General features: G+C 44.1%; 1 protein-coding gene across 1 annotated transcript in view; it reads right to left on the bottom strand.

Annotated features, from left to right (window-relative positions):
- Positions 1-15991, bottom strand: part of LOC137910723 (ankyrin repeat and BTB/POZ domain-containing protein 3-A) — a 92701-nt gene that overhangs the window by 20797 nt on the left and 55913 nt on the right. Inside the window, exon 2 of the mRNA XM_068755120.1 lies at positions 8888-9037. Coding sequence (XP_068611221.1) covers positions 8888-9037 — 150 coding nt within the window. The remainder of the gene's footprint in view (positions 1-8887; positions 9038-15991) is intronic.

Below are 15991 nucleotides of genomic sequence, written 5' to 3'. Positions count from 1 at the left end.
TATTTTCTCCCTCTTACTCACTCAACTCGTCGTGATGTGACGCAGTGTATTCTGAATCCCAGCAACATAGAAACCCCCCCCACCCCCATGCTGCCTTTTTCAAAAGCGATGCGGCACAGCACAATGATTCATTCATCTAAAGGCTGCATCCATCCATTCATCCATCCATCCATCCGTGGAGCACTATGTTCCAGCCATTGTTCTGACTTGGATCGCTGCAGAGAAGATCATTAAAATAGTCGCATGGTACAAGGTAGACTCCATGTGTCACTGACCACAGAGAGTATGTGCTGGAACACACACCCTCAAGCTGCAATGCGTCTAATTTTAGTAAAGGAAGCCATGAAATTGGAAGGAAAATCAACTGTTATTTTCTTAGACCAAAGTCGTTTTTACTCGCGGCGATCCTTACGGATTAGCAAGGAACGAGGGATGAAGGACATCAGCACGTGGCGAGGAATCCGGACATTTATACGGATCCGTCACATATTGATTGCTCACATTTTGGATGTGTATTTTTATTTTTATTTTTGGGGGGAGTTGCAGAATTTGAGTTGAGTGATAGGAGCTTTCTGCAAATCAGCTTTCTGCAAACAAATACGTTACTTTATTATGAAGGAAATAAAAAAAAAAACACCTATTGCATTTAACATTAAAAATTTGAAAGGATTTGTGCCTCATAATGTTACGCTGCATTCAAATAGATGTAGTCTGACAGGCTGAATCATTGTGAGTCACTGCAGAGCATCTCAGCCTATATTTCAGTTTTGTTTTAAAGGCATATTTATTTGGTCTCGCAGCTCATTTTAAGTTTGTTACATCAGCTGCCAACTACTTTCACTAAAAGCCAAATAAACGGCATGACCTGCCTTGCACTGCGTGGCAGAATGCACATCCAGCAACAAAAGATCTCAATACCTTCTCCAGAGACTTTCTTAAGTGCGACCCCCAAATGCAAAAAAGGGTCGACTGCAGCACGCTCTCCCGTATTCATCCATTCATCTACAACTGTGAGCTACCAGCAGGCCATGCGGGCTCCAAAGGAGTGCAGATGGGTGCATTAGCCGATGGTTTCTGGTTCAGAAAGACAGATGCTCTGCTATCATTGGCTAGTGTTGATACCCAATTCAACACGGCTTTAATCTTTTTTTTACTTTAAAAAAGGCGTCATATACTTTACTCAAATGATAAAGTGATTAAAACTTAGGAAAGGTACAAAACAACCACTTCACCACAAACGACTGTCATGCCTGGTGGCGGGCGCATGAACGGGAACACTTGAAGGCAGCAGCATCTGTTTCACCCCAGGATCCCTCGGCAGGGGAAACAGGATAACTGATTTAATTATTTAGTGTTGAAGACCAAACTATCACCCCTCCATATGTAAAAATATTCAGTCCACTTTAATGCTGTGTTCACGGAGGGTCACACACGTGATGTCCTTTCAGCCTGAGAAGGACATCACATGATGCAAGAAGCTGCAAAATATTCCGAGATCCCTGCAAAGGCAACTTGCTTCTGTGTATCTAATAAATGATTAATATAATAATTTAATGTTTATAGAATTGGAGAGAAACCCCTGTCTGCTGCAGGTGGCAGGAAAACGACCCAAACGTCCCAGGGATCCCTACAATAAGTCTCTTCACAAACAATCACTTCAAACTCATTGGAAATAATAAGAGCTTTTTTGATAATGACCTGATTCCTGAACCAGGACCTCTTTTGTTTTTTTATTTTTGGAACATTTTCTTGCCTTAGTTTTTTTCCAAATATTTCCAGCTAGTGGAAATGGAGCGGGAGATTAGACAAACTGTCTCTGCCGTTCTGTCATCATCCTCGCAGGAGGGGATTTCGAAATGGATGCCACTTTATTCTGTCTAATGGATGTTTCGGCAGCTTTAATGGCTCTTCTGTGAAGAGCTACAGAATCACGCCTGCAGACTGATGCAGTGTGGAATAACCTTCATAGGTGTGGTCTCGATTTTCTAGTGCATCTAGAATACTTGAGCATTAGCATCTGTTCATATTTCAGGGAAGGGCTTTAGTTTTTCCCTTCATTGGAAGAATTGCAGTCCATTTTCTTTCATGACAGCAAAGTCTAAACATGAGCCATCAAATGCCACATATGGACAGAACACTTTTTTCTTTTTTTAATAGCAGGTGAGAATTTCACTACAAACATTTCAAAATACAACCCTGTTGGTGGCACTAAACCAAACGTTAGAGGGGAACCCTAGTCGGTAGCATTTATATATGTAAACCAAATTTCATGGCAAATCCATTCAATATTTGTCAGGTTATAAAAGCCCAGCCACGGACGTTGACTAATGGCCAATAAAGGCACCGCTCTGAACCATTCTTTGTGTGCTATATCTACTGTAACGCACAGTCTGTGAACTTCATGGGTATAATAATTCACAGTTAATGTATTTTTAGTGTCGAGTGGGACAGCAGAAAGGATCATTAGTGTCTCTCTCCCTGCCACAGTGAATCCTGGCGTGGCTGAAAGGCTTCCTACGTAACGGGCGCCGCCGACCCCTCCCTCGTTCCCATCAGGTTTGCTGCACTTCTGGCATCTGCTGGGAGTTTCCATAGTATCATAGCCAGAATCCCTGGATTATGGAAGCGCCTCTTCCTGCGCCCCCTCATCCGACAAAGTTGGATGCAGTATGAGGTTAGCATTAAAAATAATTTAAATGACATCCAGTTTTACGTCTGGGGATTTTTTTTTTTTACTGTATTAAATGGTGAGGCAGGGAACAATATTATGCTCACATTTAGCCAAACCGCACACATAAAATTCTACAGATAACAGAGGGCACTTTGCAATTAAGTATTCAGGTAGTATTTTTCAGGGACATGCATTTTTCTAAGCCTTTAAAACTCAGTGTAACGAAAGGGGATCCATTCACCCGCACTTGCCTGCGGTTAGTCCATGGCATTCCAAAAAAGAATTGGCACCACAGCCATGGCCACTCAACCCCCTTGAAAATGACATTAAATATAAAAGTCAGGAACAAAATGTTTTTTGGTAGCCACAAGTCAAACCGCCAAGAGGAAGTGTCACTTTATTTACAATAAAACCCTCCCTCTTTTTTACAGAACGCAAACTCATTCAAGCTGTGCAGCTAACTCGGAAACCTGCATGCTTCTATGCCACGCCTTGTTTAGGTCTTAAAAATAACCTTGGAATCATTTGCCAGAGGCTTCAATAGCTTGGCTAAACAAATGACGGACAACGGAGGCGTCGTCTTACATAAAATGTAAATGTCAAACCTCTTGAGGAAAGACATGATGTATCAAAATACCAACTCATAACGAGGCTTTTTATTTATTTTTGTCCTCATCCATCAAATTATTATCTGCATTTGCCTCCAAACAGATGTTCCCTCTTTTTGTTTTGTGGGGAACAGTAAGTTGAAACACTAAGAACCAATTATTACCCCCTCCCCCCAGAAAAACCCCTTCCATTTGCCTTCTGCGGCGTGAAGCGAAATCAACTTTTCCCACAGAGACATGCAGACCCCCCCACAGAAAGGCCCCAAGTGGGATTTAAACCTGTGACCTTCTTGCTGTGAGGCAACAGCGCTACCCACTGCACCACCGTGCTGCCCCTGATCTAATTATTTGTGATATTTCCCACAGAAAAGTGATTATTTTTTGAAAGACAACACGCTGGCTAAAAGGTTCTCTTTGACCGAGACTGCCCTTGAAATGACCAAACATGGCTCACAATGTAGTTTTTAAACATCTTTCTTTTAACAAAACAATTTATTCATGGAGCAGCTCCTTAATCCACATTCTAAAAGCGAGTGGGCTCCTGTGGCATGCGCCGAGGGACATCACACAATCACACAATGATGCAGCGGGCCTCAGGTAATTACTGCCGCATGCCCAAACAGCCTGCGAGATTCTCTAGCACGTGTAAGATGAAGAGGTGTGTGTGTGTTTGTGTCAGCGTGCCCCCCCGCGCTGTCCTCCTGAAGGCGCCGGATCAGAAAAATAGCCGCATCGTTGCGCCGCTGACTGAATGACTCGGCCTCATCTCGAAAGCCAAATCAACAGATTGCTCTCTTTTATTTCTGAAGCAGCATCTCTCGGATGGACGGACAATAGGAGGCAGGGAGGAGGAGGAGCAACGAGGAAAACGGAAAACATGACAGCAGGAATCAAACAAATTTGACATGTTTGTTAGAGGTACCCTGAAATGACACAAGCAGCAAATGAGGAGGTCCGATGGAGACTTTAAACATTTTAAACCTGATTACTGACTGGATGCAGGTTTAAAAGAGGTTTAATTAACATAAATATTAAATAGATCTCATACATTTTTCTTTTTTTTAATTCTATCATCCGTGTTGGAAAGTAGGACAGCAGGAGATCAGGAAAGCCGATGAATGCCGAAGCAGGAGAAATATTTCAACGCCATAGTAATGAAAACCCAGAATAGAACGGATGGTTCTGAGATGATAAGTAACACCTCCCCGCGATTCCCCTCGGCCCACGTGAGTGTGAAGCCGACCCATTATCTCCCATTCCCCCCGGTGAGTGTGGGATAATGGAGCAGAGACAATGGGAAAGTTCTCTGACTCACGGCTTTAGGAATGGGCGACAGTAATGAAATCTTAAGATGGGCGATGGCAGTTGGCTCTGTGTGTGAAACGCAGCGTTTTGTTGTCTCCTATTGGCTGTATCTACATTCTAATCCTAATTTTGGTTGCTGGAGCCCCGGCGAAGACCCAGTGGTCTAAACATGCCGGCTGTTTTAATGGCCGAGACTCAAGAATAAAGGTTTTTGAAATGTTTCCCCACTTTTTTTCATGCATTTTCTGTGTTCATGAAATGTTGAAATGCAGGTTTGTAAAAAAAAAAAAAAATCACGCAGAGAAATAACATCCCATCGGCGTGCAGAATGTCTGCATCCGGAGGACGAGTCCTCAATCTGTGAAAACAATGTTCCTCTCTGCCTACGCACAATAGAATTCACCATGACTGCTGCATTTGGCTGGCTGCGGGCAGCCCAGGAAAGCATACAGCACAAGGAGTTGTTTCTGAATATTTACAGTACATGCCATGCAAGACATTAGTAGAGTGCTATTGATGAAATATGAAAACACCTTCAATTTAAGCCCAACCTAAGCTCTGACTGAAGGATGGCATCATCTGGCGGTCGTGCCAGCCCGTGAGGAGGAGGATTACCGCCTTAGAATTTGGCATAATCCATCTGCATCACCTGAGAAATTCAATGTCCAAGATACTCTGTCGAGAAAAATAAATCTATTTTATGAAGAGCTCCAGGATTACGACACAGCAATGTGTCTGTTTGGTTGAGGCACACCCAACCCCAGTTGTTGGAGGCATGCGCCGTATTATATTCCAGTGTTTACCAGGCTAGCGGCTGCTCTCTGACCTGCGGGGCAGCCTCTGGTGCTGACAGAGGGACCGCCTCTCTCTGTCGCGCCCAGTCACAATATGTCAGTTTGGCGCCTATGGACGCCACACATGACGGCAAAGAGATGAGAATTATTCCCCCTTAGTACTTTTGCTGAGGGTTTTGTGTTTTTTACGGCATTAAAGACTTTTGAACGTTTCTTTGCCTCAGTCTCTGCACTTTGGGGTCCTCTTGCCTGCCAGTCCCTTATTGAAACCTGACAGGCGGGGAATTCGGCGGGGATTCAGTGACATCACTTCACGAAGCTGTCCTGGTCTTTCGATCGGTGCTGAAGTTAAGAGGTTCTTATATGAACATGTCAGTGCATCCTGCTGCATCCGCCTGTCAATCAGAATCAGAGTCAGATGGACTTGAATATATGGATGTGAAGCTGTGAAGCAAATCCATCCAAGTCCCAGCATTGTATTAAGTTGACATAAATGTTCACGGTTGTCAAAATGGCATAAATACTTTATCACCCTGGCAATCATTCCTTCTGAGCTTGACATGGATTTTTTTTTAATTTTATGTTACAATATTAAAGTTCATTTAACATCCTAGCTCCTCACTCCACTCTGGCTGACTTTTCGTCTGATTATTTGTTCATTTTGTTAAAAATGTGTGGAACAAACATACATTTCCGTTTGGATGAGGGTACCATGCGATGTTTGCATTGCAAAATTGGATTCAATAGCAACTCCTCCATGTGCATTAGCAGCAGCTAAACACAGCTCTGACAATGTGAAGGTAATTTAATGTCGAAGGACTTTTTTATTTCAGTCAGGGTGGAATGTTTCAGTTTGAGTTCCTCGAGTCGTCCCAGAAGTCGCTCTAAACAGCTGCTAAACTCAGTTTAATGAGGATGCTTTATTTTGCCCCAGGTTTAGCCTGTCAGGTTGTTTTCAGCCTACTGCTCTACCTTCTCACTGATGGAAGCTGGACACCGCCTCTAGTGAAGATTAACCATTAAAAATCCTCCTGAGCATACCCCCCCCCCCCCCAAAAAAAAGATCTAGCCTATTTATGGGTAATTAAGTATATTTTCTATCACTACAAAACAGATTTCAAGTCGTGTTAATACAGCAATATTGTAGCAAATTACACAGCATGTATTGAATTCAGCTCAAGCTGCACAGTCGTCACCAAACACACCGCCGCAATTTGGCTGTCGATTACAGCTGCAGACATTTTCCCATCTGTCCCTCTGCCTGTCAATGCCTCTGCAGTCTTGTGCACGTTTTGCAGCCTGCTCTTTCACCGCCACCACCCGAGCATCCACCCACAGGCTCCCCTTTAGGGTCTTCAAGCCTGGCGAAGATGAAGATGCTGAGGTTCTCCTTGGGGCTGACCAGGTTGGATAGGATTTGGAATGAGGCAATAAGAGGGACAGTGAAGGTTAGACATTGGAGATAAGGTCAGAGAGACCAGACTTCGATGGTTTGGACATGTCCAGAGGAGAGACGGGGACGATATCGGTAGAAGGATGCTGAGGATGGAACTGCCAGGGAACAGCGCTTATTGGCATTGATTGATATGTCTGCGTGATTATGATAGAGAACAGAGGATGATGTTATCAGTTTCTTTTGAAGGGATTTACTACAGATTTTCAACAAATATTTCTTTAACCTGCATGTTTAAGCCAGAGGCTGATCACACACACGTATGTGCAGCTCTTGCAGAATGCTGCTTCCTGCAACATCTGTAAGCGTCTGAAAAGTCCTTGCTAGTTTGCGTCTCTAGGTTTATACTGCAGCGTTCATCAGGCTGGCGGCTGCTCTCTGACCTGCAGGGCAGCCTCTGGTGCTGACGGCGGGACCGGCAGATGGTGGAATATGCTAACGGCAGCGCCCATGGTGCTAATCATCGTAGATTTGATGAGCAGCTTCTCACATGTTAATGAGTGATTAGTACACTGCAGATCAATCTGTTCGCCTGATACAGCATACGGACAAATTCATGCTGCAGAATCCACTCCACGACTGCAAGTAGCTCTCATCGAGGGTACCGGGTCAGGGCAGCGTTCGACCGGCCGATGGGGAAGCCCAACTGAGGCAGCGTGGAGGGGGGGGGGGGGGGGTCGGACACATGATGCATTGAGCAGGAATGTGCTGCCGCTTCTGCATCGTGATCCAGGTGTCCTTATTTTCTGTGCATGTATGCTAATGAGGCTTTTTCAAAGTGGACGCGGTCATCACAATATATCTACCCACACAATCTGATATGCATCCTTTACCTCAGCAAACAGCACACAAGGCGAGGCAGTTAGCAAGCACAGTGGCGCATTAAGATACTTAAGAGCCACATGTTCCCCCCCCTCAGGGTTTGTTGGAGACCAAAACAGAAACAGAAAGAGAGAAAATCAGACCTCGAGTGGCCACAAAATCTGTTATTGCAGCTTTAAAGATGATATGTATGCACTTCTCACAGTGTATTTGCCACTATAGCACTATTAAGCCACAGTAGCTATGACTTGGAATACTTTGTAAACAGCATTTATTGCCCCCCCCCCCACCCGAGTAAATCATACATATAATGGCTTGTGCAGCTGCTCTGTGAAAGCGTCCAGAGGGGATGGGACGATCTAACGAGTGACTGTCGAGAGGACAGGGATGTGGGTGGGGGTGGAGGCGGTGGGCTGCAGAGCTAAAGGTGAGGCCCTTTCTTCAAGATTTGGTCAGAGGCCTCTGAGGCGAAAGAACGGCTGTATCAGAGCAATTAGTGGCTGCGGCATGTCAACGGCTGGAGAAAATGGAGAAGGAGAGGGGCTCGTAGAGCAGCAGCGCCGCCCACCAGGGATGAGGAGGCTGCATTCCTGCACAATGATGGAGCTGCTTCACACCCCTTCAATCACTCAGTATGCAGCGTTAGCATTAGAGAGCTTCTGGCTGTAAGAATTTATCCTACAGCAGATTAGAAATGTTTTAAAACCCAAACCGATATTCAGACAAACTTCTCCTTCCTCCTCTTCGGCTTGGAGGGAGGGTTTGGCCGCTAATCTAATAATACCCCCACCAATTTATTGCTATGCGGTCTGGTTTTGCCACAAAATGATCCATGACATTCATGTCTGTAAATGGTCATCGGAAAATGCTGAGCACCTCTAGACACATAATCTGTGAAATAACGGAGGTAGTGACATTTCAGTTTAATCCTGCTGGTTTTGATTGGATTCTAACAAATATGTGAAATAATTTTTGACAGGCTCAAATCATCTTGATCAGTTGAAGGCCTGGATCTGACAGAATAACATATATCCTTCCCAAACATATGACTCTGTGATCGTGTGACTAATTTCATTGGGTGAAAGATGATGATTGAATGTAAGAAAAAACCACTGAGTTAACCGTGAGATTAGCTTTAATTTTTAAACGCTAGAAAGATCAAGCAATTTCCAAAAGCCTTGGCTGCTGTGTTAAAATCCTCTGTTTTGTAAAATGTTTCTAAAGGTGAACTCACTCAGCTCTGCGATGCTGCCAACCCGGGTGGCGAGCAGCGACTGTTCCAGGGTGCGGAGCTCGGCCTGGGAGTAACCCTGACACTCGCCGCCCCTCCCTGAGCGCTGCTGGTCCCGATGGAGGTTCAGACTCTCCGGCAGGCTCAGGACACCTGCAAGACAGCGCGGAGAACGGAAGGGAAAAAGGTCAGACATAAAGGGTTGTGATGTCCTTTTGGGTGGAAATGTCAAAAAAACCTGTCAGGAAATGTCAGTTTCTGTCTATTAGTCAAACCTGTGAAATAACAGGGGGATGCAAACTGTTAAAGAAAGCAGCGGAATGTGCAAATCTGCAATTTCAGTACAAATATTCTGCAAACTGGAAGAAGAAAGAAATACCCTTCATTTCACTCTCAGTCGCTGCAGAGCAAACATTTGTTTAGATGATTGAATGCAGTGCAAAGTCGCAGGTTCGTAGACGACATGCTGTATGTCTAAACGATCGGTGAAACGCAACGCCGCAGCTCTCATCAATATAACATCCTGCTTCCAGTGAGTGAGGGTGTATTTACTCGATGCTGATGTATCACACTTCCTTTCACGCAAAGACGTCTTTTTAAAATGATCGCCGTTGCGCGACTTCTGAGCCCCCTTGTCCTTTTATGTTGCTCTCCATTAGGCTTCAACTTTTACTTCAGAGCTTAGAGCCTCTAAATTGTCAATTTGGCTGCAAATCAGATGTGTCTCATTTCAAAGCACATTTCAGAGCAAAAACAGCAAAGGGAAGCACAGCTTCCTTTTTTGCATCTTGCTGTGTTCACCACGGGAGAGGCGACGGGGGCTGGCTGTCTGTTTTACAAATAGACAATACATTGAGGTTGCTGCAGAGAATGGCTCTTGACAGATGGAATATTGAGCTTTTACTGCAGGAGAATTGAACAGTCCTGATGACACGGCACAGGGGAAACACCATTTCTCAGCAGACTGTAATTAAACGCATGGAGGAGCATAAGTCACTCTTTCTGTGAGATGTTAGCATGTATGACAAAAAAGACAGCACAGCGCAGCAGGCTCAGTCATATGTAGGAGGTTTCCCTTTATTTGGAAAGTTCCTCCCCACAGTGTCCAGCCCATGCATTCCAGTATTCCCTCGTCTTCCCACAGCCCTTCCAGGAAGGTCAGCTTTATTTGGAACTTCCAAAATAATGATTTATATTACTGTTCAGCCACAGAGCGGATTGATGGAACAGCTGGCCTTTAGGGCGTGCCTCAAGTTGAATGCGTAGTTCTGAAATAGAAATGGGTCATTTCGGTCTGAAAAACTGGAGCGATTCCCCTGCAAACAACGGTTTGATGATCTCCACCAGGTCAAAACGGAACAGTTTCAGCAGTGTTCCGATGAGATAACGCAATAGAAATGCTGTTGAATGCATTACATGTAACCAAAGCATCAACAAACTACGTTTGAGCTCTCATATTTAGACACATTTCAAATCACGAATCACCAAATTGCTTTCAAAACCAAAGAGTAAGAAGTTATCATTTTGGTTTTAGCAATTTAGGTGGAAAGAGCTGCGTCGCGATCGCAGCAGTGAGCAGTGAGGTATTTATCGATCGTGGCTGCATGGTGAGATAAGATGTGTTTGGGTTTGTTCTATTCGACCAGCTGGAATGTATTGATTGATCTCATTGTGTGCTCACTTTTATTTTCAGGATTCGGGGGCCACAAACATTTTTCAATGAGGGTTCAAGCATACGTCGAACGTCCATGCATGATTTCTTATTAGGTAAGACTCATATACTTTTCATTCCTTGCATGCCAGTGGCGCTATAGGTTTGGGAAAATACACCTAATTATTTATATTTAGCTAATTATACTGGGGTGCAGAAATTCCAATGTTCTTTTTTCCCTATATACGTGACACGTGAATGTGAGCAACAGTTGCCTTTTTTTTGGTCAAATGGGATTGCTTTAATCGGGTATTTGTTCTTGGATCCAGTTGTTAAAAATGAAACTCAAAGATTGGTCAACTCTGAATATGTTCCCCTTGATCAACTTTTTTCATCCCGTCAGGTGAAGACAATAAAAACAAGTCTGCAGCTCTTTCTCTTCCACCGCCTCCCACCAGCTTCACGCGTTACCGCTTGCTAACACTTGGCTTCACCGAACAGTAAGGCACATTTGATCCGAGGTGGTGTTTGTGTAATAAATATCGGAGGTGAGAAAGAAGCCAGTCTGGCTCCGTTGAGACTCGGAAAAAGAGTCCCGGATGGAAGGAAGAGGAGATGCTGATGCAAAGACCGAATTTAAAAATGAGCAGCAACATGAGACGGAAGCCTTTATGTGTCATAACCTCATATTTCTGCATCACTTCAGCCACATCGTTCTGTCACCCCAGAAAGCAATTGGATGAGCTCAACTTGCCACTTGAGAAACATTCCGATGCCAGATACGCAGATGCGATCTGCATTTTTCAATCTCCTGCCTCCGAATCTCTTGTTGTCATGCAGATGAGGACGGAGACTGGGTCACCGGGACAAGACTACTTTTAAGCGCCGAGCGGCGCAGCTAACTCCCCTCAGAAATACTGCTGCTGATGCTCGTCGTTGTATATAGAATATTGAGCTGTGGGGGGCCATGCACACTCCGCGGCCGTCTGCAGGAGAAAACACATTTACTTTCAGAAAAACAGAAGAAAGAACAGCGAAAACAAAATCCCATGGTCAGGAAAAAGTAATTAACGCAGATCACAGATTCTTATTTGATCTGTTATGAGCTGCTTTATGAAAAACAAAAAAAAAAAAAACGTAATGCATCACTAAACAGTCCTGCACCCGTCCCGTGCTACTGCCTCTCACTTTGTCAATTCATTCAGTGCTGCGTCGCCAGCTCGGAGGGGGAGGGGGAGGGGCAAGCCATTAGGCCTTTGTAACATTTATAGAAAACATGGAGGGGCAATAAAGGCACATCAGCTCCGCCTTGAATAGGCTGTGTAAAAAGGGCTCCAGGGAAGAGCGAGGGGGGGTGGGGGGGTCCAGCTTATTAGCTGTGTTGCACTTCTATTTGATCCTTATTTTTTGTGTGTGCTGCTACAGCTGACATGAAATCCCATTTGAACGATGCTGTAGATGGTTTGTTAGGCCTACTTTAAAGGTTTGGACAGATCCTATACTGCTCTTAGTTTTAACTGAGCCAACCCTAACCCCTAACCTTAAACCCCTAGCCCCAACCCCTAACCCTAACCCCAGGCGTAAACTAAGATAACAGTGTCCCAGTTGAAGCTTGCCTAAAGTGTAGCCTTTTCCACAATCTCTTTTAACGTCTACCAGGTCAAACAAATCGGTCCAGTATTAACAGAACCCTGATGAGCCTTAATGTCAGAATGGCCTTCTTTGACCTGAGAACCCGCGGACCCTCGCTGATCATCGTTCCAGGAACTCATTGAGAATTATCCAGAAGGGTTTTGAAGTGTGTACGTGTGTAGTCTTGCATTACAACAAGCGCTCCAGATGCTCTAATCACTTCAAAGCACCTGAAGTACTCTCAATCTCAAGTGCCTTCAAGATGCACCACACCCACCGACAGTGACGAATCCCAAGACCTTTACTTATAAAGGATAGAAGTCACAGTGCAATGTGTTCTCTGTAGACTACTTTGAGAAAAACGCTGCCTGTTTAATGGGACACACTGACATTTTGTATTTCTGCCAGACACCGCAACTGAATAACACGGCGACATTTATTATCCTTATTCGATGCATCAATGCATCAATTAAGTTTCCCTGACAGAAGTTTGAAGACAGACTGATGTTAATTTTGTATCATTGATTAATGGCCTCGTTATTCCTTCCTAATCATTTGGTCTGCAGAACAAAAAAGTAGCCAAAAGATAATATTAATAATGGCGATGATACATTTTCCAAAATCCAAAGTGACATCTCCAAAATTGCTCATTTGTCTGATCAAACAGCACAAAGAAAAGAAGAAACTGCTGGATGTTTGACATTGTTGTTTAAGGAATGATTACCGATGCATTTCTGTTTTTTGACTGATTGTCTCTCCCCGAGGCTTTAGCTATTAATGTAGGATTTATATGCATTGACGAAAGTGACACAACCAGCAAATGTGTGCATATGTATAATTAATAACTCATTATACAAACCTGAATTCCTGAACATAATTTGAAAAATGTATTTTCCGAAGAAGTGGGGGGGGGGGGGGGGGGGGTACAGGATTGTCTGGACCGCTTGAGTCCGGCACAAGGGATAATGGGATTCATAATCGATGTACTGAAAGACAGCCAATCCCTTCGGAATGGTTCTAACGCTCAAGTTAAAGGGAGCTCCATTCCTTAAACCCAATCTGCCAAAGTAAAAAAAAGACTCAGGAAACAACCCGCCAAGATGACTGGATGACACTAGGATTTGCACAAAGCCACATGCGCTGAGCCTCTGCTACCCTCAATGACGCTCCAAGGTGACTTCGGTCAAGCCGCAGCTCCAAGCATGTGCAGGTGTTGCAGCAGCATCCCGCGTCTCGGCTCTCCTTTTCTTCAGGAATGTCCAATCGATTATTCTGTAGCAAGAAAAGCAGTGCCCTCCCCATCGCTGTGAGAAAACTCTGCCGCAATATTAACAGGTTGCCATGACAACAGGAGACTGCTGCCTAACAGTGAAGAGATTGCCTGAGTTGGGGGGAAAAAAAAGCTGCTTTTTCTTTCTTTCTTTTCTTTTTCTTTTTTTTTTTACTGTGAGGAAAGCATACGCAAGAAAAACTAGAACCTCAGAGCAACCGTCTACATGGATGAGCAGCCGTGTAACAAAAGGCACCTCATCGCCGGGCGATGATCCAGTTGGGTAATTGCTGCGTCTAGTGTACCAGGGAGACATTTATTCTCTCATCAATAATGAATGAATGTACTTGGGACTCAGACCACATTAGCATCAACATGACCAAAATGATTAAACTGCCGCCCCAACTGGCTAACTACAAATGTCAAGCTGTGGATCCATGACCCTGCTGTCGGCTGGAGCCCACAGCAGCCAGGCGATGGGATGGGATGGAAAACCGCCTTGAGTGGATCATGGATCATGGATCTTGTGATTTTACCAGGTTAGTTCACTCACCTTTGGTCATTATTCAGATCGTCCTCTCGGATCCTTAGATCCTACAGTGCTACATCCCACAAGTTTAACACACATCATGCAATATTCCCGACCTGATTTATTTTTCATTTTTGTACAAAAGGAGGATTAATTAAGGCAAATGATACAGGTACAGACTCTGGAAAATTGATTTTTGTTTGACCTGTTGACCTTGAGGGCAAATATAAAAATGTATATAAAAGTTCTATGATTGTCAGAGTTTGAGATAAAAAATCATGAAATGGACAGGAAATGACCATAACAGTAGGAAAATTAATTAATTAATTAGCCTACGGCAGCTAATGTTAGCAACTTTTAAACAGATGCCATGAAAGTTAATGTGCTGACTTCATGGCTTTTCTGTATGTTCGCTCCAAGTAATGTTGACGATGCTTTCAAAGCCACTGACTGATGAGAATCTTGGGAAATTAAGACAAATTCAACATATCCTATAAATACCGCTCGAAAAATCTCCCGCATGGATGGATTGCAGCAATTATCTGTGTTCAGTGTAAAACTTTTAAACTCTAGTCTGTGCTTGCAGAGTTTACACTATCCATCCTTTAAGGAACCACTTGAGGATCACCGACTGCTTCATGGGTAACAGCTCAGTTTGCTCGCGGATCCCTTCTTCTGACGTCGCCTTTATAATTGCTTATTCTGCAGCTTTCCGGGTGGAGTGTCTCTGCAGACCGACTGCACAACAAAAGGCTTTAGAGAGCGGTGGCATGAGCGTTCTCTCTCGGCTTGAGAGAAGCTCTTAATGGACATCTCTGCTTTCTTGACATAAAAGGTCAGAGCTCATCAAAGATGAACGTAAAACCTGTGGTCTCAATTCGCAGCTTCTTTTCAAGAGCAAAATCCCCCTGTGGCATAGACTAAATGCTCCATGAATACATGCCGACTCAGACAAACACCTGAAAGCGTCCGTCGCTCCAAATGGTTGCCTGCAAGAATTCCTTAGAAAGAAGGAATGTAACATTTATTTCATCAGCAGGAATCCCTCGTCACAAAACGGTGACTTGGCACGTCTCCACACAGTCGCTCCGCCTTTAAGGCTTCAGGTAATACGCTGCTCACCTGGACGCCACGCTGACAATTCAGTGACTTGTGCCTTTCCCATCGCACGTTAACATCTCACCTCCACCGCAGAGGCCACAATGCTGTGCTCTGGGTCCACTTTCACGGTGGCATCAGTCGCCACTCCCTACTGGGTTTAACTTTGGCGTTTCCTCGGAGTGAAGAACAAAAACAAGATCTTCGTAGTTTACATTCACAGAATCATCAATTCCCGGGGATTTGGCTGTTCTAAGTAGTTATTTAGGCCTTGTAGGCTTCTTATAAATTCTAACTGCAATTCTGATTCGTTTGTTAATTTGGAGTCCTGTTTCTTGGCACCTGATGAATGTTTATTTTATATTCTCTCGCTCTCGCTCTCTTTTTTTCTCTAGTATATCTGGACTTTCAGCTGCTAAATCTTCCAGCTGCTGCTTGATGCTTCGCACGTGAAGGTGATTAACAGTGCAGAATTGTATCTTTTTTTTGGGTCCAATCTTCCTCAATTATTTAGCGCGCAAGGCAAAAACGGTTTAAAACTATGACAGCAGCTGAATCTTTTATAAGACGCGGTGGGGTTTGTTTTAAATCTTAATCTACAAAACGGTGTAAAACTGAAGCATCGGAATCTGAACATTGTCCAATAGCATTTGAATAAAGCACTGGGCTTGCATTTCTGGACGTGTCATCTGTCGATGACTGCTCCCCACATTTTAGAGCAGAGAACGCTGCTTATGTTTTTCACATTTTTCATGCAGCTTGACAGCTCGAGTAAAAGTATTAAGAAGAAGGTGATGTGGAATCTGAATTTTTTGCTGCTGTGAAAAAAGATTCCTCCTGCAAATGAACTCACCCCAAACAACCTGACAGGGGCCAGATGATACCAAAGTCGGCTTGTTATCTTTCAAACCCTCTTCTGTATCGCTG

The sequence above is a fragment of the Brachionichthys hirsutus genome, chromosome 22, assembly GCF_040956055.1.
Source record: "Brachionichthys hirsutus isolate HB-005 chromosome 22, CSIRO-AGI_Bhir_v1, whole genome shotgun sequence".
NCBI classification, from domain to species: Eukaryota; Metazoa; Chordata; class Actinopteri; order Lophiiformes; family Brachionichthyidae; genus Brachionichthys; species Brachionichthys hirsutus.
This window is presented reverse-complemented; position numbering and strand designations above follow the sequence as displayed.